At 33.3% G+C, this 13363-nt stretch overlaps 1 protein-coding gene across 1 annotated transcript; it reads left to right on the forward strand.

Moving 5' to 3' along the window:
- Positions 1–2355: 2355 nt before the first annotated feature.
- LOC139504539 (uncharacterized) lies at positions 2356–10986 on the forward strand. Its single transcript, XM_071294655.1, has 2 exons — positions 2356–2659; positions 5894–10986. Exons 1-2 carry the CDS (start codon positions 2617–2619, stop codon positions 10984–10986), a joined length of 5136 nt encoding a protein of 1711 aa, XP_071150756.1. The 5' UTR covers positions 2356–2616.
- The last annotated feature ends 2377 nt before the right edge of the window (positions 10987–13363 follow it).

The raw sequence follows: 13363 nt of genomic DNA on the forward strand, positions 1-13363 counted from the left end.
CTTTCGCTGTCAACAATGGGACTACATGAGATTGGAGAGCGAAGCGACAATTTTCATTCTTTCTGTAAAGTTCTGTTTTGAAAATAGACCACTTTCAAGTTTGTCTGTCACCGGAAAAAAACCTCGTCAATTATGAGCGCCTTTATGACGTCATTTACCAGATAGAGGAGATCGCCGGTATCCCTGCACTATAAACGTTCATCAAACGTATAAGTGATCGTCATTGTGCAGGATAAACTAGTAATACTATTTGCTATGTGGTACTTAATTACAATTCCCTAATGACAGCTGTTCTGAAATTCAATTTGCCGAATAATTCGTGAAATATAGCTTTATAGTTTTCCAACCACTTGATCAACATTGAAACATAAGTTTTCGTGCATATATATTTTGATAGGAATACAGCTTGCCATAAGAATTTACCTATATATATATATATATATATATAAAGATAACACTTCAAATTTCGTGCGTCCAATGATAACGTAATTATGTTCACAATGTTATCTATATGAATATCGGACTTTAAAGATGATAATTATACCCCACGCAACGGGTTGCGGAGGGTATAATGTTTTTGACCCGTCCGTCCGTCAGTCCGTCCGTCCGTCCGTCCGTCAGTCAGTCCGTCAGTCCTGTTTCTTGTCATCGCAACTCCTCTCAAACCACACAACAGAATTTCACGAAACCTTTTCAGATAATAAGGACATACTATGTAGTTGTGCATATCGACGGGAAATTGCTATTCAATTTTTTTTTCTAGGAGTTACGCCCCTTTGAACTTATTTACTTTAATGTACTACTGCAACAGTTTGTCATCGCAACTCCTCTCAAACCACACAACAGAATTTCACGAAACCTTTTCAGATAATAAGGACATACTATGTAGTTGTGCATATCGACGGGAAATTGCGATTCAATTTTTTTTCTAGGAGTTACGTCCCTTTGAACTTATTTACTTTAATGTACTACTGCAACAGTTTGTCATCGCAACTCCTCTCAAACCACACAACAGAATTTCATGAAACCTTTTCAGATAATAAGGACATACTACGTAGATGTGCATATCGACAGGAAATTGCGATTCAATTTTTTTTCTAGGAGTTACGCCCCTTTGAACTTATTTACTTTAATGTACTACTGCAACAGTTTGTCATCGCAACTCCTCTCAAACCGAACAACAGAATTTCATGAAACCTTTTCAGATAATAAGGACATACTACGTAGATGTGCATATCGACAGGAAATTACGATTCAATTTTTTTCCAGGAGTTACGCCCCTTTGAACATATTTGCCCAATATGCTACTGCAACCTTTTGTCATCGCAACTCCTCTCAAACCACACAACAGTATTTCATGAAACCTTTTCAGATAATAAGGACATACTTTGTAGATGTGCATATCGACAGGAAATTATGATTCAATTTTTTTCTAGGAGTTGCACCCCTTTGAACTTATTTGTTTCAATGTACTTCTGCAACAGTTTGTCATCGCAACTCCTCTGAAACCACACAACATAATTTCATAAAAACTTTGTAGATAATAAGGACAAACTATGTGCATATTGACATGAAATTATGACTCAATTTTTTTTTCTTATACAATTTTTTTTTCTTACACATATTTTATTTCTCCAATGACAATGTGGGTACGTGGGGTATGTGAGCGTGCTCACTAAGGTTCTTTCATTTAATAAACCTTTCAGAGTGTAAATCGACTCTTGTATGCACTGAAAGATAATGGCCGCTATTGATCGGAAAGAATTAGACAATTTTATTTCTGTTGCCCTTGGTTTAAAATTTTGTGTATTCGAATTACAAGACTTTGTATTAGATACTATTGAAACAGCACACCAAAATATCTTACAACGAATACCCAGTGGCTTGAAATGTACTATAAACTGTAGTAGAAAATACGGAAATAACTTCAGTCAGTGGTGCAACATTTGCAAATCATGGAAAGAAGAACTTCGTAAATTTTGTCGATATAAGAAACAATGGGACAAAATCAACTGGAAGGAGATCGACACCATAGACTTTCCACACTCGACACCAGATTTATATGAAGCTTTATCGAAAATTTTTGTTCGTGATGTTCACCAGTTCAGACAAGGAATGTTTCAAGATCTTGGTGCGATTATATCCTTGTTAATGAATATGAAAATCTTTATTATAGATCAATTAGTAATTAAAGACATTCAAAGGCATAGAAACCACAGCTTTGCTCATAACTATAGGATCAGTGTAGATGACACGGAGAAAAAACTGTGCCTACAGAGCTTCATAAAGATTTTAAAAGTCCCTAATATATTTGGTAAAGAAAGTGCCAAAGTGGCTGTAAATCTTTTGGAAGAGCTACCTACCTGCTTCTTACAACATCAAGCCGCACGCGAAACATTTATTTTAGTAAGGGACAGTATTGAACAACTCTCACCTTGTGCCGACTTGCAGAAAGTAGCTTTTGTTTCAGCAAGAAACACATTCAAACACAGAATAAACACAATGATACTGGAATCAGCAATTAAGCCGAATAAAATACACCAAAACATCATTTTATCCACTATGAGGAATGGTCTAAAAGATTGAAGTTTGCTTATACTTTTAATTTCGATTACCATGTCATTTATATTTCCTTTGCAATTGGATTCATCGGATGAAGGTAAAGATATATATATATATATATATAATTTAAAAGTAAAAAACACAAAAAATCACATCATAAATCGAACATTGTTTCTGTTAGCGCTTTCACCGCATCTCCAGCGGTGCGGTGAAAGCGCTAACAGAAACAATGTTCGATTTATGATGTGATTTTTTGTGTTTTTTACTTTTAAATTATATTTTCTGTACCAAGGACTTTTTATTTATCAAAATATATATATATATATATATAAGTACGTCTGAGTCAGTGACAACTCTACAACAGATGTATATATATAGAAACCTACCACGATAATAAGATAGATATTGTGTATTAAAAAGTAGAATCACAAAAATACTGAGCTCCGAGGAAAATTCAATCGGAAAGTCTCTAATCACATGGCAAAATCTGACGACAAAATACATCAAAAACGAATGGGCAACAACTGTCATATCCTGACTTGGTACAGGCATTTTCAAATGTAGAATATGGTGAATTGAACCTGGTTTTATACCGCTAAACCTCTAACTTGTTCGACAGTCTAGGCAAATTCCGTTATATTTACAACGATGCGTGAGCAAAACAGACATAATGAATAAAATAGTAAAAATATGAGTCCAACAGTCATCACTATGTTACAATTTTGAAAGAAACATCATTACAAAAAAGCACAAATAAACTCATCATAGATACCAGGACTAAATTTTGTATATACGCCAGATGCGCTTTTTGTCTACAAAAGACTCATTAGTAACGCTCGAATCCAAAAAAGTTAAAAAGGCCAAATAAAGTACGAAAATGAAGAGCATTGAGGACCAAAATTTCAAATGTTTTGCCAAAGACAGCTAAGGTTATCTATGCCTGAGGTAGAAAAGCCTTAGTATTTCAAAAATGCCAAATTTTGTAAACAGTTAATTCATAAATATAACCATATGAATGATAATTCATGTCAGCACAAAAGTGCTGACTACTGGGCTGGTGATACCCTCGGGGAAATAAATCTCCACCAGCAGTGACATCGACCCAGTGGTTGTAAATAAACTAATCATAGATACCAGGATTAAATTTTGTATATACAAAGCATCTATCAAATTATAAACACATTCATTGCTCCGCGTGTCTAGCTGACGTTAGAAAATTTATACGTCACATAGGAAGAAATTGCGTCGTTCAATGTTTATACAAAACAATTTCACATGGGGAATGTTGGCACACAGGTTTAAAAATCAAAAGTATGTTAGAATTAATTTCAGAAATATCTAAGAATCCACAAATGGTAAATACCACTACGCGTCTAAAACAATTTTGTCGTTTGTCGTTCAACGTATTTTCTAATTTATAACAGAACTATAACTTAATGACACATAATAGAACAATAACATAATGACATATAATAGAACAATAACATAATGACTGGAGTACAGAGTCCCGTTATAAGAACCAACGAAAAACAAAAAGTTGCATATATAAAAACACCAGCAAAAATGAAAGATAATCTTGGGCAGGAAATTTGGTACCGTTAATGTTATTATAATACAAACACATTGACGGAAATTTATTGAATTTATTCAATTTTAAGTCACAAACTGACACATCCGGATGGCGTCTGACTTGGATAATATCCCTAATGTGCCTTGAAATGAGTAACTCAAAAGTTGTGTGTAAACAAAAGATCTCTATGTAGTGATATTTGACTGTTCAAAGTATTAAATTTTCAAAGAACTTATTGTGTTAAAATTGGGATTTTTCACGAAAGAATACTCGGGGTTTGCTAATTTACGGAAAAAGTAATATCACTTCGTACCCCATAAAAATTTAACCACATATGTGAAAATGTCTCAGCATCGAAACGAGCCTTACGAATATTCAAGTTAACGATATGAACTGACCAACAGAACAAATTGTTACCATTACAGCTGATAGAGAATTAATTGCGCACCTTGATCGATCTGTAGTCAATTATTACGATTTATGTTGGTAACATAGGATTTATGATATGATATGAAAAAGTAAAAAAGTAAAATTGTAGAAGTATAAATCATTTGGACGAATTTCTTTGTATTTGTTGTTCCTGTTGAGTCAATAACTGATGACAAAAGTGAACATAAATCGCGAACAATGCATGAATCATTAAGCAATACATGAGCTAAAAAGTTCAAAAACTTGTCAGATTTCATGATTGGTGAATCGCAATTGGATTCATTTGGCACATACTACCGTCATCCGTAATGGACCTAATGAAATTATTACAAGGGGTGATAATTTTAAATTTCTGGATAGCTGAGAAATTGTACGTACAAACCCGCAACACAACCGATAAAATATGATTTTCGATCTTTCTTGTAGAAAATAACACTGAGGGGCATCATATTTGAATTACTGCCAATGTCTAGTATGGTTAAAATGAGCACAGTTTAGAAGTGAAAATAAAAAACCATAGTAAAAGATAAACTAACCAAAATTTTAAAAACGTTCAAGAGTTTGTAGAAGAGGGAATGGTCCATTCCTCATACGCCCGCGGGCTGAAATTTACATGTGGTCATATTTTGGCCAAACATAAGGGTTTAAACATGAAGGAATCGGATAAAAATAATGGACAGAAAGTTGATATTATATATCAAAATACAGGTAACAACTGATCACATTACATACGTTTACATTGTTTTTCTCAAGGAAAACATACATGTTGAATCACTACAAACATACGTAACACTTTGGATGTTTGCATAGGTTAGGTGATCTGTAGTAAACAAATATCACAATTAACGGTATCATCAAACATTTTTTTTCTTCTGAACTGTTATGAATCAATTGTGAAAATCATGAAAATAAAAGGGAGACCAATGAGTAAAGTTTGCACTTCAAATGGGATATTTTCATGTCACATCTATAACCAAAAATGTACGATCTAAGAACGTTTATGTTTCTGTCTTGTGTATGGTTGCGACAAGTTTGACAACTTCTATGGTATGATATTGGACAAAATCACTAACAATTTGGATGTTCATTAATTATTTCAGTTATTTCAAATATGTTTTCTTCAAATGTTATTTCACAGCTGAAGTTAAATTTCATTGAATTTTAGGGCCAATAATAACCCTTCGTAAACTTATTTTTGTTATTTTACTTTTTACTCCTTTTATGTTTTGTTCTTCTTCCTTTTGCGTTTCACTGACAAGAAATGGTTTGAATTTGTAGATGCATGTACATTATCTATTTTTTAACATGTTCATTTCCTTTAATTCATTGTAGGTTGTTTAAGTATGCGATTTACCCAGCACTGGAAAAGTGAATTGGACTTCGACTTGCATGTCCAAAGATTAAATAACGAAAGCATAATAGACAGGCGATGGCTAAAGGATACAGTAGATAAACATTTACTCGAGGCAAACGGAGTCTTATTGACGGCAGATATGGGGTATGGAAAGTCGTCCATCATATCTAATATAGTATGTGCCAATAGGTCGTCCACATGGTATGATTTTCGGAAACGAGTTCTAGCTTACCATTTTTGTAGACATGATATGGCCTTGACCTTAAACGCTGGTACATTCATTCGAAATCTTGCAAGTGCAATTATCAAACTCTATCCTGAAATGGGAAACGCCATTCTAGCTGATGATATTGCTTTTGATTTTTTAGACGGAATACGATGTTATAAAGATCCAGTTTCTTGTTTTGAAATGTCTATTTTAAATCCATTGCAAGGCCATTGGATCAATCAGGAATTTATAATCCTTATTGATGCTTTGGATGAATGTGAATCTGTCAGTGAAAATAATTTGTTTCATTTTTTTATGACTCAAATTCAAAAATTTCCATCTAATTTTAAATTTATTATGACTTCAAGAAACATTGATAATATTCATAGCAACTTTCAATTCCAAGATGAATTGGTAACACATATCTATTTGAATACATTGGATTCATACAATTTAAAGGATGTACAAAATTATGTCCGTAAAACAAGTGAGCTTACTGAACCTCAGATCAAAACACTGACAAAGGCTGCCAATGGAAATTTTCTTCATGTTAAACTATATCTACAGTACTGCAGGAAAACAGATACTTTTGACTTGAGGAATGTACCAAACTCTCTTGCACTGTTATATCAATTAAATTTCAACAGAATTTTTAAAGATTCTGGAAATTTATTTACTGATTTCTTACCGGTATTTGAAGTTCTGTGCACTATTCAAAATCCTATCGATACTGCTCATCTCATTGAAGTATCACAAATTAAGGAAACTAGTAAAAGGAGGCAACTAGAAATATTACTTGGAAATGAATTGGGACATTTTCTTAAATTTGAGGATGGGAAAATGTCGTTTTTACACAAATCTATCAGTGACTTTTTAACGGATGAAAGGAGAAACAAAATGAAATTTTTTGTTCATAAAGAGTATGGTCACAAGTTGTTCGCGGAATACTTGCTTGGAAAATTCAAAATTAATTCGACATCGAAAAATAATTTGACAGAGCTTATTCATCATGTTGCAATGAGCAAAAATATTGAGTTCGAAAGCAGGTTATTAAGTTTCGTCAAAGATTTATTGAGAAGGGATAAAATATTACACTTAGAATTACTCTATCAAGTAGTTTGGAAATATAATGATTACCATACGACGGAACTGCTTCTCAATTATATTGGTGTTGCTGCAATTAATACGGTTAACATGATGGGTCAGTCTCCAGCATTTATAGCAGCTAGTCAAGGACATGAGAAGACTTTGCGATGTTTACTACACAATGGAGCAAACTACTCATTTTCCGTGGTTCATAACTATTCGCCCATACTAAATTCCAGTCATAACAAAGATCAAAATACACACATATACACTAGCATAAGCACCACTCATGATATAGTCAAATTATGCAAATATATTTATTTTTGTGGCTATAATATTTTCCATATTGCTACCCAAAACGGGCATACATATGTTGCCGAAATGCTTCTGCAGCAATATCGATATCTTATATATTCAGAAAATGACATGCATCTAAACGCCTTTCATCTTGCCGTAGAACATGGTCAGTTGGATATAGTGAAGCTTTTACTAAACTACAATAAAAGTTTTTCAGACACTCATTCTTTATACAAAGCAAGTGAGAAAGGTCACACGCAGATTGTAAGATTATTGCTTGATATTGGCACACAGGATGAATGTTTATCATGTAATGGTAAGTTTAACTGGCTGCCATTGCTATCTAACAGACAACAACAAACTATAAAATTAAATACGATTAGATCAGGATTAACCCTCAATCAAGATTTCCATATCAAAACATTCTTCTATGACGATTGGCGATTAATTACTTGCGAAACGGCGTTAAATGCTGCTATACGGAATGGTCATCTTCCTATTGTTAAAATACTATTACGCAAAAAAAATAGTGCTATTAACTGTACAACTTATGACGGAAAAACGCCATTAATGACAGCTGTAAGGTATAATAGAACAGACATTTTCTATCATTTATATCTGAATTGTGCCAATTTAACAACAACATGTGTTCATTCATTTAATGTCTTTGAATTAAGGGCTAAGTTAGATATTTCAGAATTGGATTCATTAACTACAGAACAATGTCCAGTTGGGGCATCTCTCGCTCATGTTGTAGCAATGCATGGTACAGCTGATATGATATTGTTTATGCACAAACATGGATTCAGAGACTGGGAACAACGAGACGCCGATGAAGCTACCCCGTTGCACTATGCGTTTTGTTATTATAACAATATTTTCATACGTCTGACTCTGAGAAAAAATTATTTTAACTTTTCCGCTATCACTGTAAACGGATCTAGTGTATTTCATTCTTCAGCCATTTGTCGATCTGTTACGTTGTACATCTTTCACAATCGTAACGACGAATATCATCTTAATGTTCCCGATAGTCTTGCTCATAGAGGTAGAAGCATTTTACATTACAGCGTGCTACTTCCATTGAGACAAAAAGATGACAACATTGATGTCGGCGTTGAAGAGCACGAGATCCTATTGACGATATTTAAGGTTTGTCTACATTCTAGGCATTATCTTCTTCGTACTGATAATGAAGGAAGGAATTTTCTACACTACGCTGCTAAAAGTGGAATTTATGTAGGATTTGAAATTGCATTTGAAATGTTATCTGACTATGATGTTAAGAGACTTTTGACTCAGAAGGATGCAACTAAAAAAACACCTGTTGACGAAATATTTCATTCAATGCATACACGTCAGTCCTTTGATCCTATACGAATTCCTAAAGGATGTTCTATTACAGATGTGTTTTACACGAAATGTTCGTCAAAATTTGAAACATTTTTGACGAACCATGAGCTTTGTATATTAAATACACTGATGTATCTTAAAAAAATGGACGGGTTTGTGAACTTTAATGTATCAGATTTACTAACGATAGCAATCCGCAAATCAAGGATTTACCCAGTTTTGATGCTTAAAATTTACGCTGAGGAGCAATTCCAACATATTGTGCACAACAATCCTCCTTTACTTCAGTTTATTACAGAATATGAAGGACCAAATATTGCAGAATTTTTTTTAACAAAAAATAATTCTCTTAAATGTGACGGTAGCCTAAGTCCTCTCCATGAGATTGTTATGAACGATCGAAATACTCAAGCAATGTATCATAACAGCGAATTTCTAAACAAATACCTCAAAGATTACTCCGGCAAAATGTTAGATAAATGTTTTGATAAGGATGGATATAATTTACTCCATAGAGCTGCTATGGGAGGAAATTTGTTAGGAACACTATTTTTGTTGAATAAAGGAATGACTGTATCACATTTGTCCCATGAAGATCAATCAGCTTTGAATATTTTGGTCCTTAAAGCTCCCTTTTTGGACAATGGTAAAATACCTTTGCTCTATGGTAAAAGTTTTCCATTTCAAGTACTACAGTTCGTTTCTGAAAACAGAACTCAACAATTGATTTATGACTACAGTAGCGCCCAGAAATATGATGAAACTGCCGAGTTTTTGTTAGACAATGTATATACATCTAAAGGAATAAGACGGAGAAAAATCAAAACTCTATTGTGTGAAACTAATGTGAGCCATTTAAGTCTAGTACATTTAGGAGCAGCCAAGGGTTTTATTAATTTTCTAAAGAAATGCACTTTGTTGTTTGGTTCCGATATATTGAACTGTTTTGATTTTAACAAGATATCCCCGTATTATTTAGCCAAGATTTACAAACAAGAAAGTGTAATGAAATGGATGGTAAGCATTCGTGTTTCCCAAACCAAACCAACCTTGGATATAGAAAGTTTGTTGATATATAAAATGCTTTTCAATCATAAAGTACGACACATTTATGATTGGACCTGTCGCCTTCAATATAGTTATAAACATTATGGTCTCATTCAAACACAAAATGCGAAATGTAGACGTGAGGTTGGAGACCAGGAAAAATACATATTATATAGAAACTCGTTTAGGGAAATTTATATAAATGGACTTCATGTGGTTTTAAAATTCATGAACTCATTTCAAATTGAACCGGTTATGGGTTTATGTAATTTTGATAACACGATGCATATTTGTTCTGCTCTAGTAGACAAGAACAATTTGAGTCTACGTCAGTTGAAACTTTTACAAAAACAAGCATATATACGTTTAAGAAAATGGATGAAGTTTGGCGAACATGATCATATGTTTTTATACCAAAGTGCATTACGTCATATATTCAAGGAACCTGAAAGGAAATATTTGAAAGAGTTATCATTTGATTCCATAGTTAGTCATCAGGTTCAATATCTAGAACAACTAGGACAAAAAGACTCAATTCATATTCAATGGTTAGCACATTTCATGAAACACCTGGAAGACAAAAATAAAATAAGTGCACGTGCTTACTCAAAGTATGAGCAAAATATAGCTACTTGGTTGAATTTAAATGTTATGTTGCCTGAACTTCAAAGTCAGTGTGAGGAAAAATCTAAACTATACACACTTAAATTAGAAGCCTACGAAAACAATAACGATGTTTGCCAGAGTGATGATGTGACTAATTCAATCGATTATTACCGCGAAATATGCAGTGTTGATGATGTTTTGTATCTAAATTTCGTTTGCGAAATGCATGTAAGAAACCATGGTAAAATACATATGTCTACTGCAGAGATACAGAGGGATAGACAGAATTTCATTGCATACTTGGAAAAAGAAGCCAGGGTGAACCCGCATTTTAAGGAGCGGCTCAAACTTTTCCAAAAAAACATGTCAATCATTTTGTATTTCATGCAGTTTGTTCAAACTGACATACAATCTTCTCTGTGCATGAGAATTTTTATAGCGCAAGCTAAGTATGCAGCGAAAATGAAGTTATAATTAATAAATGAAATATAACGTCTTAAAACTAGATATTGATTTATTTAAATTCCTATATTTAGAAAACAATCAAAACCATTTAAGAATAAATGCAATAGCAGTGTACCGCTGTTCGAAATTCATAAATCGATTGAGAAAAAAATAAATCCGGGTTACAAACTAAAACTGAAGGAAACGCATCAAATATAAGAGGAGAACTATGACACAACAAAAAACACACCACTAAAATGTAACACACACATACAGAAACGAACTATTATATAACAATGGCCATTATCCTGACTTGGTACTAGACATTTTAAGAAAAAAATGGTGGATTGATTCTGATTTTGCTGCTGGCCAAACCTCGCGCATTTATGGTAATGTTAGATATACCATTAAAATTACAACGTTACATGACAGGACTACAGTAAAAATAAATGCAAGAACATTCAGGACAAAGAAAATATAAATATGTCCATTTTGGGCTTTTTTCCTTTCTACATTGTAACTTGTCATTTTCGCACTTTGTATCCGGGGTTGGGCAATCTTTATATTACCTGTTAGCATAGGGAGCCAGCTATAAGTCCTTTAAATAGATTGTCGATGTATAGTTAAAACAAATCATGCTTATTCGTAGCAAAAATATCATCAATGCATCCATATGTAATTAGCTTTATTTTCTACTAAATATAATTAAGATAGATCGGTTCTGAGTTTGACTATTAACTTTATTGCAAATCTATACCGGATCAATTATGTAGCAATTGTTCTTAACTCTAGCGGTTTAACTTACAATTAAGGCATTTCGTCGCTGCAAGTGTTTATTTTCAGTAATTGTGGCCGTACTGTTTAACATTTTCAATTATTTGTTTTTTTGCCATTTATTAACATTTCGTTGGTACACCTACGTTTTAATATTGTCTTTATGTTGAGTCATAGATCAAACTTTAATTTATTCGTTCAGTGTATGTTTTCTATTTTAGGTTTAAATGCTTTTTTGGTCGTGTTTAGGATAAAGAATAGTGCCTGTTAAAACCTTTAAACCCATTGCATTTTATGCACATGTCCTACAGTAAGTCAGGAGCCTTATGCTTGTTGTTGGTGTGGTTCTTTTTTTGTTCTCTTTTATTTTTGTATACATTTGATCGTTGGTATTCCTATTTGAATTGTTTTACACTAGTAATTTTCAGGCTCTTTACATCAAGCTGTTCGTTGTGAGCCAAGACTCCGTGTTGAAGCTGTACTTTGGCCTATAGTGGTTAACTTTTTTACCATTGTGAGTTGGATAGAGTTGTCTTATTGGCATTCATACCACATCTTTTTATTTATATTCATAGAACAAAATTAAATTATCGTCTAGTTGCACCAATATTACGTTTGCGCAAATAAGTTTCAAGTTGGCAGCTGTAAAGCTCATCTCCGGGTCCTGAAGGGTCTCGTTGCATTGAAGACCCATTGGTGGCTTTCGGCTGTTGTCTTTTCTTTGGTCGGGTTGTTGTCTTTTTGACACATTACTCATTTCCATTCTCTATTTATTTTGTATCAATTGTTCAAAAAATAAAACAGGAAAGTTGTGAAATTATACAATATATCAACCAAAATGAATTGGCATTCATCGTGAAAGGGCATTGTTTCGTACTCTATCTTGACTTTGGACCAGCAGGCAAAGCTTGACCTAGTTTAAAATGTTTTGTTTATTGCAAAAAGTGATACAAATGCAAGCAAGTCGGAATATATCATTTAATCTGCATGGCTCGGGTGACCCTTATCAACCCGAACGACGTAGGTTATCCTGATCCGTGCATATTAAATGATATATTCAAATTTGATTGGCCAATAGCTGTTTTAACACATGACGTCATCAATTTACGTGACCATTATGGAAATGTGTGGACGAAAAATCTTTACTGAAGGGTTATTGAGTATAGATAAATTGTCATTCTTTCCCTCAAAAATATTCTCCATGGAAGATAAACCAGGGAGTGATGTGCCTAAATTTAAATTATTAAGTAAACAGAAAAAAAGGTTTCACTTTTCAATCTTAGACTTCTCCCCTCCCCACTCCAAATGTTTGTTCTAAGTTTTTGAAGAAAGTCGCATGTAAACAATTGATCTGCAGCTTATTACCCTGCCGCTGTTTTGGTTTAAACCTAAATATGATCCTCATAAAATTTGATTCCGAAATAGTCACTCAAAAGGCATACATATCTAATTGTCGTAATACATTAAAAAAAATACAATTTTATTTTAGACAGAAATTACATAAAATATTATCTGGTTTGACTATGAAACACTGATTTAAGATTTACATTGTACACAATGTATTATAAAATATTTTATGTCCCACTTTTTGATTGGAAAACATATACTCTTTTAGCAAAACATCGTCACAAAT

This window comes from Mytilus edulis, chromosome 1, assembly GCF_963676685.1.
Source record: "Mytilus edulis chromosome 1, xbMytEdul2.2, whole genome shotgun sequence".
NCBI classification, from domain to species: domain Eukaryota; kingdom Metazoa; phylum Mollusca; class Bivalvia; order Mytilida; family Mytilidae; genus Mytilus; species Mytilus edulis.